General features: G+C 35.2%; 2 protein-coding genes across 4 annotated transcripts; both read left to right on the top strand.

Annotated features, from left to right (window-relative positions):
• Positions 1-1,292: 1,292 nt before the first annotated feature.
• LOC110835788 (dolichyl-diphosphooligosaccharide--protein glycosyltransferase subunit 4) lies at positions 1,293-1,901 on the top strand. Its single transcript, XM_087358061.1, has 2 exons — positions 1,293-1,419; positions 1,506-1,901. Exon 1 carries the CDS (start codon positions 1,293-1,295, stop codon positions 1,395-1,397), a length of 105 nt encoding a protein of 34 aa, XP_087214187.1. The 3' UTR covers positions 1,398-1,419; positions 1,506-1,901.
• Positions 1,298-20,178, top strand: S1P (membrane-bound transcription factor site-1 protease). 3 transcript variants are annotated; one of them, XM_087358046.1, is made up of 17 exons: positions 1,298-1,419; positions 5,080-5,231; positions 6,536-6,736; positions 7,981-8,098; positions 8,277-8,497; positions 8,964-9,148; positions 10,306-10,422; positions 11,187-11,324; positions 11,815-11,991; positions 12,399-12,791; positions 13,426-13,552; positions 14,516-14,757; positions 15,148-15,350; positions 16,294-16,437; positions 16,562-16,700; positions 17,560-17,670; positions 18,411-20,178. In XM_087358046.1, exons 1-17 carry the CDS (start codon positions 1,410-1,412, stop codon positions 18,739-18,741), a joined length of 3,009 nt encoding a protein of 1,002 aa, XP_087214172.1. In that variant the 5' UTR covers positions 1,298-1,409; the 3' UTR covers positions 18,742-20,178. The 3 variants fall into 3 exon arrangements, with proteins under 3 accessions (XP_087214172.1, XP_021932051.1, XP_021932050.1); XM_022076359.2 differs by lacking the exon at positions 1,298-1,419 and adding an exon at positions 3,352-3,945 and having other exon boundaries at positions 17,560-17,674; positions 18,411-18,593; XM_022076358.2 differs by lacking the exon at positions 1,298-1,419 and adding an exon at positions 3,355-3,945.
• Positions 20,179-20,590: the final 412 nt, after the last annotated feature.

Here is a 20,590-nt window from a genome sequence, read left to right as displayed (position 1 = left end):
AAGCAACTGTTACATGCACTAAAAACATTGTACCATGCATTGGTGATTTGTTCTTAAAGAGTTACACCTATATAAGAGATTCTCTATTATTTTCTCTGGAAGATAGTAGAACAGAGAAGAACTGAAGAATATCCAACCCCAGTCACATCTGTAGACTTCTACTAGTGTGGCAATCTAAAGAGCATAATGTATGTATGGAAACCAAGAACATTCTTGGATATGAAGCATAAAATTGAAGTTGCCACTGTTGCAGACCAATAGAGCATTAAGAACAGTGGTAAAAGGTGTGATTTTAGTGTAAACACCACAAAAGTAGGGTGACATGGTAGGGAAACAAGTGAATAAAATGTGTGTACATTATTAGGTATATTATAATTGCATCCTGATGATAGAAACAGTCAGTCAGTTTCTACTGGACTGCATGGCACGATAAACCAGAAGACATATCTTCAGATATTTAGGATTAACTTACTGTGTAATTGGTCTAAGTGGGATGGTAGTTCCTTTGTTACCGACTAAGACCAAGGACATGGTGCCAACAGTGATTTAATACAAACTGTTCTCGCCAGATCACTTCATAGTAGTTCTTCAAATACTAGGGATAGATGGCAGGATATCTGTGACGTTACAGGAAATATACGTAGCCAACTTTGACATTGAGGAGGAATGGTGTCTTCTGGGTTTAATAATTCCTAATCAAACAGCGATACCAACAACTTCCGGAAGAGCAAGGAATTTCTGTTACTAGGTGCGTTTGATGCATTTGAAAGGTTAGGATCAAGATCCTGCGGTGTTTATTTTGCTAAGGATACGAGCAATTCGGTGTCGATAAACATATCAGCCTCTCAGGTAAAGGTGATGGATGTGGAAGAAGAAATTTCTTTATTTTACTACCTTACTTTGCGCACTATCATGTTTGGTAACCTTACTTTCGAAACTGACGTAAATTTCTTTAAGAAACTGTAATTATTTGATAAGTACTATATTCTTTTCTTGAACGTGTTTATATGAAATATCGAGGCATTAATTCATTCACTTATAAAAGCTTGATATCTCAAATTCACCTCGCCAAACATTAGAAAGTGCGATTGAGCCTCAGTTTTTAAGAAACTGACTGTCTTTTATGGTATTGCAAATGTTCATTATCATTTTCACAAGAGCTTGCCTTTGTCTTTATCCTGAGCCACTTTAATCCAGTCCACATTCTCACATCCTGTATATCCTGTTTTCCTGCTTGATTATACCCTCATTTAAGAACGTGTATGTGTAAATTTTAAATTTTCTTCCACAGGATGATTACTGATGTGCAGCTGGCAGTGTTTGCTAATATTCTTGGAGTGACATTGTTCCTGCTGGTAGTGTTATATCATTATATAGCTGCCAATAATAAGTCATAATGTGACACCAAGATGAATGAAAGTAAGATATAAGTCAGTTTCAGACTATTTTTTAAAAATAAGTTTTCTGTAATTTCACATTCTAATTTGAACCTCATTTTCTTCCAGGATTGATGAAGACTGCATTTAACTATACTGTAAATAACTAACTACATGAAAAGTTCATGTGTTCAAGTCCTTTTGTACTGTTTAGTTCATCAAATGCAAAAATAATGCAAAATTATACAGAAATTGTTGTTTTTGTAACCTGTCTCCAAAATTGTTTTCCCTAGCCTTGGCTTAAGATAGCCCATTTTTTCTTGTGGGACCATTGTTTAGTGTTCTTATAATTAGCTTTCAGAATCTTTCACTACAAATTACGTATGTTTTTAATAACTAGTCAGAAATTTTAAAGAGTTGCATGGCTATGCTTTAGTCACCATCAGATAGTTTAAGCAGTCATGTGTTTATACTTTCATGGCAGAAGAATAAAACATAACACAAAATTTTTGTGTTAATTTATAATGTGTGAGAGTTCCTTTGAAAACTGTGAGAACATTTATTATAAAATTGTCCCTGTGCTTAATTAAGCTCCATTCTTTGAAGATATGTTCCTGTGCTTAACTAATCACCACACCATGAAAACATATGGTCAAGTGAAGGAGTAACTATACACATTCTTAAAAAATGGAATGTATTTATGAATTTCATATGATACTCAAAATAAATACTGATTTTTTTTATAACTATGGGCAAGCAACTTTGCATATGAGTGGCTTTAACTGCCCTGGTGGAAGTCTGGGCCACACCTTGCTGGAAACATCTCAGCTTTCAATTCTGAATAGCAGTTTAAGTTGTGCAGTTAAGTCCATAGTCAGATGCAGTTTTAATTAAGGGTCTGTGTTGTGAAATGGATTTAAACATGGAAGGCATCTATTTCTTGCTCGACAGGGACCATATTATTACTGGCATAAGTAAATGCATAAATAAGCATATTATATCAGTGTTGTAATTCCTTATGCTTAACTAAAATTTGTATAATCCTTTACATACTTTTGGATTGTTCAAACTGCCCTGTTTTGGGCAGGAAATAAAGAAGTGCTAGCTGAAGCAGCTATCATCATAGCGTGGTGCAGAAGGATAAAAGTAGTTTATGTTTGGAAATACATAATCACTCAGTGCAGTACCAAGAACTATTGCAGCGTGGCTGTGGTATCAAAGTATCCTGCACGATCTCAAATGTAAAAAACCCAGTATTTTGTTTCTCAATTAAATTGCATTGTCCTGTACCTGCCACTGAGATTCGTTAGGAGTTTTATTTGCCTGTGGGTCTATGGAACATTTATTATTATTATTATTAAAAAGTAAAGGTCATTCCTTATTAATAATAATAATAAAAAATAAGTAAAGGTCTTTCCTATAGCTCAGTCAGTATAGTGACTAGCTACGGGCTGGACGACCGGGGTTCGATCCCCGACGGGGGCAAAGGATTTTTCCTCTAGCCTCTGCGTCCAGACCGGCTCTGGGGCCCACCCAACCTCTACAATGGGTACCGGGGTCCTTTCCCGGCGGTAAAGCCGGCCGGGGCGTGATGCTGACACTCACCCCAAACGCCTACATGGCGTATAGTGGGACAAACTTTACTTTAAAGGTCATTCCTACGCGATCTTTAGTTTGGACACCAATTAAGGTATTTTGTTGCATTAGGAACAATAAATAATTACATTCTATTCCCAAATGAGATATTTAGATCAGATTAAAATCTTGAAGTTTGTTCGCAATGTTTACCACGGATATGTAACGTGAATACAGAATTAGATTGACCTTGTGCGGGTTTATAAATATCTTGCATTAGACTAGAATGCGTGGCATTTCCAATCAAATTTCTATATACAGATTTGTCATTTCCAGAAATAGCCCTCTTTCTCCGTCTGTCGGAAATTTAGTATATTAAGCTATTGGTAATGCACAGACATTAATGACAGGTAGTCAGTGGTGAAACTCACATTCAATCATCTGTGCCCACATGAATCTGAATTTAAAATGGCGGCGTGTGGAGGAGGTGAAGTTTGTTAGTATTGGTATATTGCCTATTCGACAATATTTTATCATGAGGTGGTTTGTATGGGAGAGAGTTTAAGACGTGATCGTTGAAAGGGCTTGTGATGTGGCTGTGGCTGTCTGTTATAATGTTCCTGCAGTATGAGGAATTATGTACTTGTATGCCAACATAAGTGTTTTAATTTGTATTGTTGACCGTTAGAGAAGTCGTGAGTATGGACTGTATCATCCAGAATCAGTGACTAGCGGTAGAGATGGCATGGTATGGTGCTATAGAAAATCTCCTTACGCGGTGTGATAAGTTTTATGGAAGTCATGAAGTTGAAAGTGAGGTTAAGACAAAGACACTTTAGGTGCATACCGTTTCTTCTTCTATTGTTAACACATACGTGGTCTGTAGGAACACTGGAAGAACGATCTGATGACAAGTGGATGCATTTTCGATGCAATGATACAAGTTCTGTTCAAATGGTGAAGGTCAAATTCTCATCCCAAGTAGTGAGAAATGGTAAGGATTGAATACCAGTAAATACTTTTAAACATATACTTGCAATTTACTGAACTTTAGAGTCCAAAATTATGTAGGCCATTTGACATTAAGTAGCTGATTTTGCCTGCCCCAAATAAGTGAGTAAATTTGAACATAATTAACTCTGTGGAATAGAGCCCTTATTGAGAATCTGATAGTAGTTCAGCTGGTTCAATTTATAGGATTTTAAGACAATTTTAATATTACCTTCAAGCTATATCAAATTCTACCAAGTTCCATTTTAATTTTGTATGCTCTTAATCTCCCCCATTCATGCTACATGCCTCACCCTGTCATTTGGTGAAGATTGCAAGCTAAGAAGCTCCATGCAACAATATATTTACAATCTTCGTGTGTATTTTGTCCATTGCTTCTTGCCTGCTTTTTATCACTGCTGGAACTTGTGACACTTATGCATGAATTTCCAGACATGTTTTATAGAATTGTGTGATCCATTCTACTATTATAGTAATTGAAGGATGGGTCAAATGATGACAAGAGTGTGAAGAATTGCTTTAATCACCAGAAATGTGTGGTTTTTATGAAAATAATGATGCTTTGCACACACATTTATTTGCCTTCTGTATAAATATTTAGATTGTTGGTCATTTAATAGATGTGGTACGAAATGTGTACTGCAAAGTTTGGTCATTACGTAAAGAATACTTGGTACTGACCACGAAAATAAGTTTGAAACTACTAAACAATACATACAAATAGGCTCAATATAAAATTGATTGATAAAATACATAACTCTACCTGATTGTGTAAATGGTGTTAATGTTATGAAGCTGGATAACATCTTGTGTATATGTGGTGAAATTTCACTTATTATTAATCTATTTTTTATCTATTTATCTAATAATCAAAATGACATATTTTATGTATATATAAGCACAAGTTGAATATACTGATTTCAAAGAGTCTTGAGTCTTGTAGGACATATTAAGGAAAATGAAAATGGTGTTGGAGTATGTGTGCCAACCAGGATGGGGATTGGTGGCAAGGTGAATACAAACAGTATGGCAGAATACTTTTGTATTACAGATGTAAAATTTAGTTTATTAGCCAGACAAACAAGTAGTAATTAAGGTGAAGTATGTTGTATTTCAGAATATATTGTTGCATTTAATGATTACTACAAAACAAATACACGAGAAAAGTTTATCACTGCTGCACTCAATGGATCTGGAGTGGAAAATTGGAAGATTTTAACTCGGAACAACCCAGCAAGTGACTATCCCAGTGATTTTGACGTTGTTTTGGTAGGTATGAATACATTTTATTAATCAGTAATTGAAAAATGAACTGAGAATTCCATTTTTATAATTAGGTATCTGTTGACGGAATTTTATTGCATCTTACTTAAATGATAGTTATGCAAGTTGGCCGAAGTCAGAGATTTGTTTGTCATGGTTTATGATTCTTTTATACAGTGTGGAAATAGGATAGGTTTCATGCTAAGTTGTTATGTACTGAATTAGAAATACCATGTACCGTAAATTGTCATTAGTTTTTACCCTGATAGTCTGGATATCACATATTTCGGTCAATCCTAGCTCAGACAGTACCATGTTTTCAAGCACAGTTGTTTGTTGGCATCTGTACAGTGAAGATATATCTCAAGTATGTCAGGTATAAGCCGAATATCTTCTGGATTTTGTTAGGAAATCATGACAACTGAATCTTTTGGATGGCCATGCACTTAAAAATATTTAATACATATTCTTTCCTGCCCAAGTTACATAACTGTTCTACTCATAGTGAGCTCTTCAATGTGATGTTATGTAAGTTAGTGGGTCATTCAGAGTTACCATAAATATGCTTTTATCTGAGAGTTTAGTCATTCATTTAGAAATAAAACAGTACCTATGTGAGCAGCATTAGAGTTTTCTCAATGTACATTTACCTATAATTCTGTTGTATATGTTGTGTCCATAGTTTATTTTGAATGGTGTGGAGTGATGGGTATTTTGAAAATGAAATTTATAAGAATTATGTAGAGTCACAAAGCAGTTTTGCTATGGCATGATTGTTAGTCTCTTTATTGTCCATTACTCATTACTATTACATATTTGTTCCTCCAAAACCAAGCACTCTGGCTACAAGTTTTATTTTGCGTCAACATAATGTGCCTTCCCACTTTTGATGAAGTAATTTTTGGTCAGTAAACAAATGCCATTGTTATAAATCGTTGTACTTGCCTGCTTTAGCACCATGGCATTCATGTTCTTGAAATCAAAAATGTCTTTAGAAGGATCAAATTTTGAATCAGTTAAAGACATTCAGGGCAGTGTCTTTACAGTACAGAAAGGGTTTTTGGTAAAGGACTTACATTGATGTTTTTATGCAAGGCAGCAGTGTAGGCATATATGCATGGTCAAAATGTATTTTAAAGGTTGATGACTTATTTTTTTATTTTTGCAGAATTAGTCTGTTTATTTGTTCTGTCATATAAGGGATATAAAAGTGATATCAGATGGTAGGAAATTACTGGTCAAGAGAGAGTGCTAATTTGAATGCCCATTTTTTATTTCACTAATATAAATTATCATTGTATATGGTACAGTTGGAGGAAACAGAGAAGTTGAGTGGATTGGCAGCACTTAATAGGCATCCATCAGTACGGCGTGTGACTCCACAACGAGTAGTACATCGAACCTTAAAGTATGTCAACCTTACTGATTCCAAGGCAGATTGTTTGGGTCCTGGCTGCTCCTATCATACCTGGCAGTCATCTCGCCCATTGCGGAGATCCAGTTTAGCCATTGTATGTAACGTGCTTGAACATTTACATTGCAGACCTGCATCTTTGATGTTCCAGTACTGTTCCTAACGTCCAACCTCCAACATATCAGTTCTAACAAAGATACAGCCTTCCTTACAAAAGCAGCATATTGGTCTGATAAATTTATTTTGTAATGCTTCCATTCTTGTTTTGCTGTATATTATTAAAATATTGGTCATTGGTACTAGTGTACCACGAATGATGCATGTTTCAAACACTCAGTGACTATACATGTGTTAGTGATAGTTTACCTAAATAATATTATATGCTGAAGTTTGCAAAATAAACAACATGTGAAGTATCACAGGTTGCCAGATGGAAACACTGTATGTCATTACCAAATACAGTAGCAGTAAGTAGATTTTTGGGAAGATTGATGTACTGAATGTGACATGCTTCCTGATTTTAAAGTCAGAAATTTCAGAAATAAGTACATGTGTGGGAATGGATTACTGTAAGTATACTAATTTCATAATGTGTGCCAAAGGTTCATCATTTATTATAACATGGAAGAGATCCCACTTTGAGTAACATTAGTATATCTTTCAAAGTTTGCATGGCTGCTGTGTTGTTAATGGATGGTAATTAGAGCGTGTCATGGAATGATTGCTTCCAGACTAATTGTTATGAAAATGTGGCATTTCAAAAGTTAATTGGGAGAAGAACTTTCAGCCAAAAATCTCCTATTATACATGGGAAGACCATCTGTCCAGCTGCTTATTTCAGCACTGAAAATACGTGACACAGTTTTCCTTATATTTTATGTTGGTCATGTTTACTCTAAATGTTGTCAATGAAATTCATTTTGGTTCATATTGGTGAATTGTAACTGTTATTTTGCATGAATCTCAAATCATAAATCACCAGTTTTTGCAAAATGTAGCTCATGCCACATGGCATAAAACATAGATGTCATTAAGATCTACAAATTTTATTTGAATTATTTTTAAGAATAGTGGATATTTAACAGAATGCAAGGAAATGTAATTTATGACTGCACAATATCTTATGTGTAGATTTGTATTTTCAATAAATGAATATTGAAGCCAATGAGGTACTTTATAAGGAATATATTTGGAAAATAATTGTGTTTGAAATGATGTACTGGAGAATTGGAGTGCACTCTTGTTTCTGTAGGATAATCCGTGTTTTGTGTTGCAAACACACAGGTCTTCATATATTTTACTGTCAGCACTCTTCTAAAATACATGTTTGTATTTTACCAGAATAATCAGTTTTGGCAGTCTACAGGGAGGCATACTAGCAGACGGTTGTTGAGAGCTATTCCAAGGCAAATTACCACAATACTACAAGCTGATGCCCTATGGAGTATGGGAATAACAGGTATCCATTATCATACATTTCTTTTGTAATTAAGTATTGAGAGGTGACATTTTTGAAATGTTATTTCAGGTGTTGGGCAGATCCCATAAAGCCACTCTAAATACACCCTTATTCTCCCATACTCTGATCTTATGTTAGTAATTTATTATTGATTAGGTTGCAATGAATTTTGTTATAGGAACTGGTGTGAAGGTTGCAGTGTTTGACACAGGCTTAGCAAAGACACATCCACATTTCAAGAAGATAAAGGAGAGGACGAACTGGACAACTGAAAAGACTTTAGATGATGGACTTGGTCATGGAACATTTGTAGCTGGAGTAATTGCTTCAAGTCAGGAATGTCTAGGGTTTGCACCAGATGCAGAGCTACATGTGTTCAGGGTCTTCACGAATAATCAGGTAATTTGTTTGTTTGTCCCCATTTTAAAGAACAGCAACATGGTGTTATGTGTAGTTTCTGAATGAACAAAGATTTTTTTTCCACTCCTGTTTTCTTTCCTCTGTGTGTCTCTCTCCCATGGTCAAACTTAATATAAATGTAGAAGTGTAGTGTGTGTTTGTTTATGTGGTGGTAAAATCCCTGCTTCTGCTGGAATATGTGCTTCCCGGTCACTTAACTGACCAAGTTGTCCAGATAAGTGCGTGTGAACTTTGGGTTAAGAAGTAATTTGGATAATTATTTACTCCTTATATAGCAGTAAACTTAATATTGTCTTCAGCCATTGTAGCATACTGAGTTGGGTGGTGTAGCTAATAGTATAGATCTCTTCAAGTATTCCTCTGGCCATGAAATAGGGTTGTGATATGGATGATGGTCTGTATTTTTATTGGAGTGTCTGTTCTAGTATTACAATAATTGTTGCAGGTATCATACACCTCCTGGTTTCTCGATGCTTTTAACTATGCCATCTTAAAAAAGATTGGGGTTCTGAATTTAAGTATTGGTGGGCCTGACTTTATGGATCACCCATTTGTTGATAAAGTATGGGAGTTGACTGCAAACAAAGTGATTATGGTGTCAGCTATTGGCAATGATGGACCTCTGTATGGGTGAGTAACAGCTCTCGGTCTAAAATACTTGGCACCTGTCTGTTCCATTTTCTTGTAACCTGTACAATATTTGGTTATACTGTTCGGTATTTTGACACTATAAACATTAAAAACCAAAACATTTGCATGTTGACTTGTTTCTAAACTAGTCTTAACACTGTAATTGTTGTGGGTAATTATTGAACTCCCCTCCCCCTCTAACCAGGAATTCTTTGATTAAATAAAATTGGACTCATGAAGTTTCTTGTCCTCTTAGCTCTGTTACTTTTAGTGAAAATGTGTCAGTAGGTGGAATGTTGTACAATTGGTATCTTAGGAGCTTCTGAACCCCCAACAATATTTTGTCTTCACAAATTTTAATACAACCTTCATACAATTAAAATAAACTTGATTACTCTCTGTTATGTTTCCAGCTAGGAGAAAAATCAGTGTTACAGCATGCCGTACCCTTGTACTGTCTACAGTGCACAATGTCCTCTTCTGTGGGACACAACTGTACCACCCATAACAGTGCAAGGGTTAATATCAAGTCCATTAAAATGTTTAAAATCATTATATATTATGGTTTAGCTTACAAGTTGGACTTAAGATTGTATAGCTGCACTTTCTTTCTCCACATTATCATCATTCATTAACATTTGCATTATATTGCTTCATTTTATAACAGAACTGTTCTTTGCTTATCTCTCACAAAACTCTTCTTACATCTGGGTCTACACTTTCTTCTTTATTTCATATATCTTGCTTTATTTGGTCTCTCTGTCTAGTCCTTGGTCTTCCCAGTGATCATTTATTGACCATTTTAATTTTTGTGCCCTCTACTATGTGTATTCTTCATATGTGTGTGTCTCTCTCATAGTTTATGTTTCTTCTGCATGTGTCAAAATAGGCAAAACTTTAACATTTTTTGTTCTTCTTACTTATAAATGATATTTCTAACAGTTGGATAAAATTTCCCAGCTCTGTTGCGTATTTTATGTCATGTATATGATTTAGAACAAATCTCTATGGAGATATGGAATAGGTTAAATTTAGCTCTTTTAGTTTGCCTAATAAATGTTAAGAGTGTGTCATTGATTACTGACTGTTTTGTGGGGAAAATGTACTAACTAGAGAATTAAAATAGAAGGTGTAACATTAAACTTTCTCATTTTTAGAACACTAAACAATCCAGCAGATCAGATGGATGTTATTGGTGTGGGAGGTATAAATTTTGAAGATCAAATAGCAAAGTTTTCTTCCAGAGGAATGACTACATGGGAACTTCCACAGGGGTGAGTTTTTGGAAACCACATAACAAATGAGAAAACTGAATTTTTGGGAAATATATTTTTCATAATAGAAATCTTTTATTATATGAATGGGGTGAGTGGTAAGTAAAATATACTTGAACTACTTGAATTTTGTTGAAGATAAAGAGATATGATTAAATATACTCTCTGCCTGTTCTTGTCCTTCTGATTTTTATTACTTGTGTCATTTGTCAGTGTAAAAATGCATGTTTGAAGTAATCTCTTCATGTAAGTTCTCCCCCTTCTACCAAGTTTTTAGTGTTTTTGCTTTTACAATATATTAAGAGTGCTCAACCTATCTTAGTCTTGATTTTATTTCTAATGACACAAGATGAAGTATATAAATAGTAAGTTTCTGTCATATATTGACACTGCAAAAAGATATACAGTGGATTCTGTTTAATTTGGACACGTCGGGACTAGAACACTTGGCCAAATTAAGTGGCTGCCCCAATTATGCGAAGTTCCACGTAAAGAGTTAAAAAGGTTTGTTCTTTAAGACTTGTCCCACATAAACGGCTGCCCCAATTAACCGATGACCCAGTTAACTGGAATTTACTGTATTTGTACTTTTTTGCAATGAAAATGTAGGTTTAATGAGTATTGGTCAATGTTTAGGGTATTTATCATTGTTTTACCAGCAGATGGCATTATATAGCCCCAGTATGAAAAAGCACAATTTAAGTGCTATCTTTTTGTTAAGTTTGTAGTATCATTTAACAGAAATTAACATTTAAAAACTTCAGATATGGCCGAGTGAAACCAGACATTGTTACTTATGGGTCTGCTGTGAGAGGATCAAGTATTAAAGGCAGTTGTCGAACTCTGTCTGGCACCAGTGTTGCTTCACCTGTTGTAGCTGGAGCAGTGACTCTCTTAGCTAGGTAAGTCTTCCTGAAGCTGCAGTTACATTAATATTAATTGGATCTATCTGTTTAATCTACAAGTCATCTCCTTTGTTTCAGTGTAGTACTTCCCAAACCTTATGAAAATCCTCCCTGAAAATTTATTAATTCATCAGCTTGAGCTGTAACTTTACACATTTTTCATATTTTGTTTGCCATATACGAGGATAGGAAGGTAGTGTAACTGTATACTGTATTTACTTGAATGCAGCAATTTTGGCTTACAGAATGGCCTCACATTTTTCTATAGCTTCTCTATGACTTTTTTATGTTTATGATTAGAAAAGACAACAAAAATACAGGAACACCATTTACTATCACACATTTTTCCCAGTGAAAGTCATGAAAAACTTCACTTGCCCAACTTGAAAAACCTTCTCCCTTAAAAAATGTTAATAATCACAGAAGCCCAGTCTTGAATATTCTTTGTCATTAGCATCACCTGATTTTGGTCTCTATTGGAATATAGTGGTGTGTTGCATCGTGGGAATGCCATCAATCCAGCCAGTATGAAGCAGGCTCTTATGGCTTCTGCTCGGAGACTGCCAGGTGTCAATATGTTTGAGCAGGGTCATGGCAAACTTGACCTGCTCAAGGCGTACCAGATTTTGAACAGCTACAAACCTCAAGCCAGCCTAAGTCCTAGGTAAAACACATTCACTTTTAAGTGAATGACAGATCCAAGAGAGATATAGTGATATATCATTATCAACCAATTGAAATGATGAAAAATGTGTGAGGAGTAAGAAGGTACAGAGTTGTAATGACATTTCATTAAAATAGTATTTTTTGTAACGAATGTTTTTGTAATTGGATTGTTAAGGAATAACATTTGTATTTATTGCCACTGCTGGCATAAATCTCCACCTTTACCCAGGGTCAATTGCGTATGGCAATCTAAAATGGCATATATGCTGGATATGGAGGGTTGATATGAATGAAGGTGGTACATTTGTCATTGATCTAATTTGTATGTGCTGTATAAAGATTAAACATGTGAATTGTATGACAGTTGTAGCATAAATATAAATAGGAGTTTTTTCTTTGTTGCAGCTACGTGGATCTTACTGAGTGCCAGTACATGTGGCCATACTGTACACAGTCACTGTACTATGGTGCAATGCCGACAATTGTAAATGTCACTATTCTGAATGGTTTGGGGGTGTCAGGCCATGTTGTAGGCAAGCCACAGTGGCACCCTTACACTCCACAGTTTGGTCAGTACTTGGATATAGCGCTGACTTTTTCTGAACTGCTGTGGCCTTGGTCAGGATGGATGGCAGTAAGCATTGCAGCTGCCCGAACTGCTGCCAGCTGGGAAGGCATTGCACAGGGACACATTGCACTTACTATAGAATCCCCACCGGAAGATGGTGAGACAGAATCACGACAGTCATCTGTGAAACTTGCGATCAAGGCCAAGATAATACCTACACCTCCGAGACAGTATGCATACATAATTTACTTTCTTTTTTTATTTGGGAGGAAGTGGGGCAGATGTAGCTGTGAGTACAACTAATACATTTGTCACAGTTTGTAATAGTCTTTATAATGGTATTTTCTTTATGAAATGAGTGCATTGAAAATCATTGTAATTCCAGTAAATTGAAATGGGCATTGATATTCACTGAGACTTCAGGCAGGCTGACTTTATGTTGTTAAAACTGTTTATGTTTCACAATATTTTTCTTCTTTCTGGTAATGGTGGATATGGAAAGTGAATATATGAATCCAACAGTGTGGTTGATAAAACATTGTTTACTTTTTTGGGGGCAGTTTTATTATTCCAGATGTTTATGCAACAGAATTGGAGAACATAGCTACATTGTTTAATTTACATGTTCTATAGATTAAAATTTTCACTTTGCAGCAGTTTCTTCTCAAAATTTGTAAATTTTATCCCTACACTTTCATCAAGGTAATTATTTAGAAGTTGCAAGTTTTATAACTGACTCTTTCTTCATTAATTTTACATGTATAAAGTATGTTATGAAAATATGTTGTGTGGACATTGTAAGTGTTTTAATCCATATCTTGATGACTGACTTGATAATACTAAATGTCTGACATGTTTCAATAGCAAACGCATTTTGTGGGATCAGTATCACAATCTCCGGTACCCACCAGGGTATTTTCCTCGGGATAATCTCCGTATGAAGAATGATCCTCTGGATTGGAATGGAGACCATATTCATACAAATTTCAAGGTAAAATTAAAGAACTCTTTGTGATACTCGTATACTTGAGCTGAGTACATATATTATATGACTTGAAAATCACCAAAGTTAAAAATAAAAATGGTCATGATGATGGCTGTCTTCTAGGTTGTAGGGCTGTGTAGTCTGGTAGAAGTTTACCAACATTTCAGAGGTCCTTGCTGCTTCCATCATCATGGCTGTGAAATGTTGAACAATATCTAAAGAACTGTTATGGAATTCAAAACCAGGCCCTCTTTTCTACAATTTTTCAGTTTTGTGAGCATGAACTTATATCCTTACTCTGTCCAGTGTACCTTAGAAAGGCATGATATATGTACGTAGGGCAGTCAAAAAGTTCCTGGAATTGTGGTATAGCACTGTAATGGTAGGACATATGGCAACGCTTACCTAATCACCTTCAAAGTAGGACCCTTGTGTACACACACACACTTGCTCCATCGATCCTGCCATTGATGGAAGCACTGGCGGAAGGCTTCATTTGGAATCTTCCCGAGTTCGGCTGTCGCATTCGACACATCGCTGGTTGTACAGCAATTCCTCCCTGAGAAAAGCATTCCCGTCATCACCCAACCACCATACTCTCTGGATCTCGCTCTGAGTGACTTCTGGCTGTTCCCTACTCTGAAAATGGGCCTCAAGGGGGCGCGTTTCACCACGATGGAGGACATAAAATGGAATGCGACGGCCAAACTCCGGAATATTCCAAACGAAGCCTTCCGCCGGTGCATCCAACAATGGCAGGATCGATGGAGCAAGTGTGTGTGTGCGCAAGGGTCCTACTTTGAAGGTGATTAGGTAAGCGTTGCCATATGTCCTACCATTACAGTGCTATACCACAATTCTGGGAACGTTTTGACTGCCCCTCGTATGTTCATACACATAAGTGAAATGTATGGCGAGGTTTTCTCACTATCTTTTGATGTTAATGTAAGAGGGAGTGGTATATTGCAGGATATGTACCAGCATCTGCGTAACAGTGGCTACTATCTGGAAGTACTGGGGTCTCCATTCACCTGCTTTGATGCATCTCAGTATGGAACGGTGCTGTTGGTTGATGCTGAGGAGGAGTACTTCCCTGAGGAAGTAGCCAAACTGAAGAGAGATGTTGACAATGGACTGTCTCTTATAGTTTTTGCTGATTGGTACAATGTTACAGTCATGAAAAAAGTCAAGTTTTATGATGAGAACACCAGGTATATGTCACTCAGTTTAACCTTTTTGTGTGAAGCTGATCTGGATGTTTAGTTTAAGTCCAATTTAAAAGTCTCTGAGAGTATGAAGTCTTTAGAGCAGTTTTACTATATGCATCACATACTTCATCATTCAGTAATTTTGAATGGTATTTAGGTATGAAGTGCCTACATTGCTGTCTGGTTGGAATAGTTATTTGAGCAGGCCTTTTCCATACATGTGTATTGGGAACATATCCAGTAATTAAAAAATTAGATTAGAGTATTAGTTAATTTATATTTATCACATGATTGAGCTTGAGTGTACTGTGTTTGTTTTGCTTGTATATAAAATTAGCTTACTTGAGGTGCCAATTTTAAGCATACATTAACAATATGTCTCTTATTTCTCAGGCAGTGGTGGATGCCAGATACTGGTGGTGCCAATGTTCCGGCTTTAAATGACTTGCTTTCATCATGGGGCATTGCCCTGGGAGACAGGGTGTTTGAAGGGGACTATACTATTGGTGACCACGATATGTATTATGGCTCTGGTACCACAATAGCCCGTTTTCCTGATAGTGGGATTGTCATTTCTCAAAAACTGAAAGATCAAGGTTAGAATTTTTTGCTTATTTTTAGTTAAAAATTTCAGTGCATATACAGTAAAACCTCATTCATTTTTGTATAATTAAAAATACTATTGAATTTGAAGTCAAGGTTTGCAGCCATTAGAAAACATGTGTTTTTATATTTTTTTAAAGTTAAAAGTTCAAATTAGGTTTTTTTTGTCAGTAATAATTCAAGTGAATAGTAAAATCTGAATAATTCTTTAATCTTATTATCCAAAAAGTAGTTTGTATTATTTTTGAATAGGTTTTTCTGGAGCTATTCTTCCATGTGTTAATACCCTGTTGCTTAAAATTAAGCTCAGGGACAACTTTCCCTTTCTTACCCACCAACTTTATGACTGTATAGTCCATATATTTGGAACTGAAATAACAAATACCTCAAGCTTTGAGCAGCTGCTGGATCAGTGGTATTATGATAGTATTTGTGTACAGTGAAACCAGGCCATTTTGTTATGTGTAACTTAGTGGTTTCATTACAAAGATTATTTTAGAAAATATCTTTTTTGATAATTGTACTCTATTTTTATGAACAGGATTTATGTTTAATTTATGTGCAATTTAAATATCATTAATAAAAACTACAATCTGCTAGTGTTTATTGCTACCCTGTTGCAATATTAGTAGTTAGTTTCAGTTACTATAACCAATATGTAATTTCTGTTACAGCAATCAAATAACTGAATGGGTTTGATTTAAAGTTTGCATTTTTTGGCCTCAAGCACATGAATTAGTGAGGTTTAACTTCACTAGAACAGTTAATATTATAGATTGTGTGGAAAATATGATTTTAGGATTGCCTGCAATTGTGCGTAGCACAGAGTAAAAGGACAGTATGCGTGAGAGAATTCAGTGATAACTGCAAGAGTGAAGAGTGACAGAAAAACTGGGAAAAATCATACCATTATCACTTTTGCCGTCTTGTTTCTAGGCCAAGAAGTTTTGGGTCAGGAAACAGAGATCACAGAAAATGTTCCTATCTTGGGATTGCTTCAGAGTAGAGCTGCTGAGAAGAGTGGGAGGGTTGTTATTTATGGAGATTCAAACTGTTTGGACAATAGCCATCTTCAGAAAGGTATTTAGTAAATTTTATATTTCAATATCTGTGTATATTTCACAGTGTAGGTTGATTAAATTTCAACTTGTCTGTCATTTATATTATTTCTTTTTACTTTTTAATTTTCTTTCATTTATTTCAGATTGTTTCTGGATGTTGGATGCTCTTTTAGAGTACACATCAACTGGACATTTACCATCAATATTTAAGGATCATCAGTCACAGTTCATAAACAAAATCACAGACCTTCCTCAGAGAATGGAGGGTAATCATCTATACAGGTAACTAAATTAAATTCATAAGTATTTTTCACTTTTAAAATATGAGAGCAGTAACATGTTTTATCTTCCAACTAATTAAGCTCATTTTACATTATCTTCCATGAGCAGTTGATAGGTATTCATCAAGTCATAATGTCCCTCTTGTCTCATCATCCTTGACTTGATAACAATGACAGTAATAAGTAAAGAGTACAAGAGTACTTTCATTGCAGACGCCAATAATTTTATTCTTCCCTAAGAATGCAGAACTGAGTTTCACACTCTCATCAATTAAAATTATAGTTTATATAATTTAATCTTGTAGATAAGTATATGATCATGAAGAAACAAATGCTCAGTTTTAGATCCCCCTGTACTATTTTACACAGTACTTCTCTGAAGACTAATAAGAAGGTTGTGTTAAAATTTTCCACAAATGAAAATTAATAGGTGTACTTTTAAAACGTAAACAGTAATGATACCCATATTTATGATTACAAGCAATAACAAATTTTGACCCAAGTAGGATTCATTCCTGTAACCATCTCTCAAGTTTATCATGAGCTAAATTGTATTTTATTGTAAATGAAACGTTACAAACATGATTTATTGGCCTGGAAATCTGTATTGTATAAGTAGGGTTTATGAGTTCTCCCAGGAACTATTTATTTTGAATTTAACAGATTTTTGGCAGTGCTGGACAAAAATTAGCTCTTCACTTGGCATCAAAATGCCTAACATCTAGAAATTATTATAAAGTAGGTGTTTCTTTAATTCTTTTAGGCTTGAAATGCTCCTGAGTGTGTAAAGAATGACAGTCTATATTTTAAGATTATGAAGTATTCATGTGGTGAAATTTAGTTATCAGCAACTTTTTCAGGTATTCCAAGGTGCTAGAAAATCACATGGGTGCATTGCAGACAAGAGCATTGCCTCCATGTCCACACCTTGTGTGGGCACAGCCCATACCACTCAACAAGTCCGCACCAACGTACGTAAGTCTTTCCATCAGCAATTGGTCAGAATGAGTGATGGGCGAAAGTTCTGATACCAAGAAGCACAAATAAATTGTATTTCTCTCATGTTGTCAAATGAAAATAATTTTCAAAGATAAAGATTTGAAAAATTCATAATATTTATAATGTTATTCTCTTTTTGTGTTAACTCTTATGGTTTCATAGTGAAGGAACCTATCTCATTTAAATACATCAGAATTCTTCCTTGATTTACGCCACTTCAGCTAACGACCCTGAGGAGGTGAAACATAAAACTGGCGTAAATCGGGGCCTACCTGTATTTGGTTTCCCTCATAAGGGTTTATATTCAGTGTCTTTTATGTTCATATATAGAATTTTACTAGGATTTGAGAAGCAACCATGTTCTTCATTGTTTTTCACCTAATACATTGACATCTTAAACACACAAAAGTAACCCCCCCCCCCCCCCCTCGATTTAACTAACTGCATAGTGGCATTAGCAAGAGCATTTTCCTCAGAAATTTGAAATGGCATTACCTTTTTTATTTTAGGGCTGTTAAGTTGAACTGTTCCTAGAAGCATGCAAGGAAGGTTTCTTTGTTTTAATATGCCTAGTTAATCTACAACTTAGATGTCCCTGGCCAAGTAATTGACAGATGTTTATTATTTTATTGCTAAAATGTGTGCTTTTAATAATCTATATAATAATTATTTGATTCATACCTGAGGTACTGTGTATTTACTTTGTTCTTAGCAATCTCTACAAGTCACAGAAGCTGCTGTCTCTGTCCATTGAGGTGCCAATGTGGCGTATGGGTCCACCACCAAAAGGAGGTGCAGTAGGCCAGGCAGAGGGGTTATCAGGAGAGTTTTGGAGTTGGCGTGGTGAAGGAACAGGGATTGGAGAATATGATGAAGACAGCCTAAGCTTCATCCCTGCTGTGGCTTTGATGCTTCTTTCTTGCATAGTGGTATTTCTAGCATATCGGTACTACCGCCAGCGAACACGGCCCCGAAGGAAGCGTCCGCCACGTCTCAGAAGAATCATGGCTGTTTTGAATGCAGGTCGTGTCCCAGCAGTTTAACAGAATGTAGTGAAATAATGTCTTCCAAAGCGGTACAGTGTGCCAAACAACTTATCTGTGTTGTTACCAAGCATAGAACATCATCACAATTTTTAATGTCTTACATCTTTTCTTGTATTATAATTAAAAGTGTATGTTATGATGCACATGAGAATGCAGACATAATCCCAGTGATATGTGTAGCATAATTTACCATACCATACAATGGTTAGGAAAGACTAAACCAGACAGATGTATTTCAGGTGTCATTATCACATTCATTCGCTCGCACTTTGACTATATATATATATATATATATATATATATATATATATATATATAGCATCAGTTTATCGTTTTTATCCACATTTTATTGCCATTGCACTGATAAATTAAATGTCATTAAGATGTATTATGACTATTTTTATTGTGTTGTCTATCATTTTGTAAACATTTTATTTTTAAAATGTTATATGAATTTACTTTAACTTTAAAATAATATAAAGTTTATTGTTTCATTTGTAAATTACAGCATTTACCTTTTATCAAATGTCTTACCAGTGTCCACCCTCTTCCTCACTGAAACAAGAGTGGATTAATGTACTCGACTTTGGGGTACACATATATTCCAAATGTGTTCTTACATACTCATTGTTGTTGATGGTAAATAATGATAAACATTTACGTTATCAGATAAGATAATAATTCTGTACATATCAGTTAGTCCTTATTCTGATAATCACATAAAGAATTCAGAACATATTTAATTTTATGGCTTACATTACATGCCATACTTAAAAGTGTGAGCAGTTAAAAGGAAAATACCTGTTAGGCTAAAAGTTGGAGAACAGCCAGCTTAATATAGTCATTTTTACTTGTTTCTCCAGTTAACCTTGCTGTTATCTAAGTACAGGTATCTAAATTCTAAATTGCAACAGGGTGTCTGTATATGTGAATGAACTACACTAAAATCTAACATTTATTTGTGCCACAAATTTAACAGACTTCAATGAATGAACAGTGTGTTTATTTTTTCATGAAAGGTCACATATTTTTTTCTTTTTTAAGATTATAATCTTTGCTCGAAAGAGATCTTTTGATTTGGATATTAGTGTGGAACTTGCAATAAGAGCATTAGAAAAAGTGTGGTATAAATTTGACTATCATGTAGATTCCGTGACATTATCAATTTCAAGGAGAATCCCAGTATTGCTAAATACACTCCCATGACAATGTGCAAAGGGAAAGTACTATCTGGTCTCTTGACACAATATACTATAATCTGAAATACCCAGTGTCCATGCTGTTGTATTTCAGATTGGTAGTGTTTGCCTTAATACTCTCCACATAAATGAATAGGGCATATGGCTTCCAAATGTATTGAAATTACTGTATTTCCTTGTAAGTGAAGTAACTGGTTTAAATATAAATTTACTCAGTTCATACTGAACAAATAAATTCAGCCACTCCTTTGAAGAATCTGCAATATTCATATTTCTTTCAGGAAAAAACGTAACTGTCGGACAGGAAGGAATTTTTAAAACTACGTCTTAACGCAGTGACCTTGAAAATCGGTTCACGTTTAACCTTTTTGTCTGTGTTAACAGCATTTTTGATAGGAATGTTCACTCTCCATGCAGGGAAAGTTATTCCATCCTTTGGAAATTACTTTTGCTGCAATAATCATACTTGACGCCTCTTTCCAGAATCTGGAAATTTGTATTTTAATTTACGAACGAATAACAGAAATTGCCCATCTTTCATTGACAATTCAAAACTTTCATTATCGTCATTACTATTCTCAAGTGTTGATTTTCTTTGTTATTCCACGTACTGTATTTACGCGTGTCAGCTGCTTACGGATTTCGAC

Source organism: Zootermopsis nevadensis, unplaced genomic scaffold, assembly GCF_977971745.1.
Source record: "Zootermopsis nevadensis isolate Lab colony 2312 unplaced genomic scaffold, Znev_1.0 Znev_ptg000029l, whole genome shotgun sequence".
NCBI classification, from domain to species: domain Eukaryota; kingdom Metazoa; phylum Arthropoda; class Insecta; order Blattodea; family Termopsidae; genus Zootermopsis; species Zootermopsis nevadensis.
This window is presented reverse-complemented; position numbering and strand designations above follow the sequence as displayed.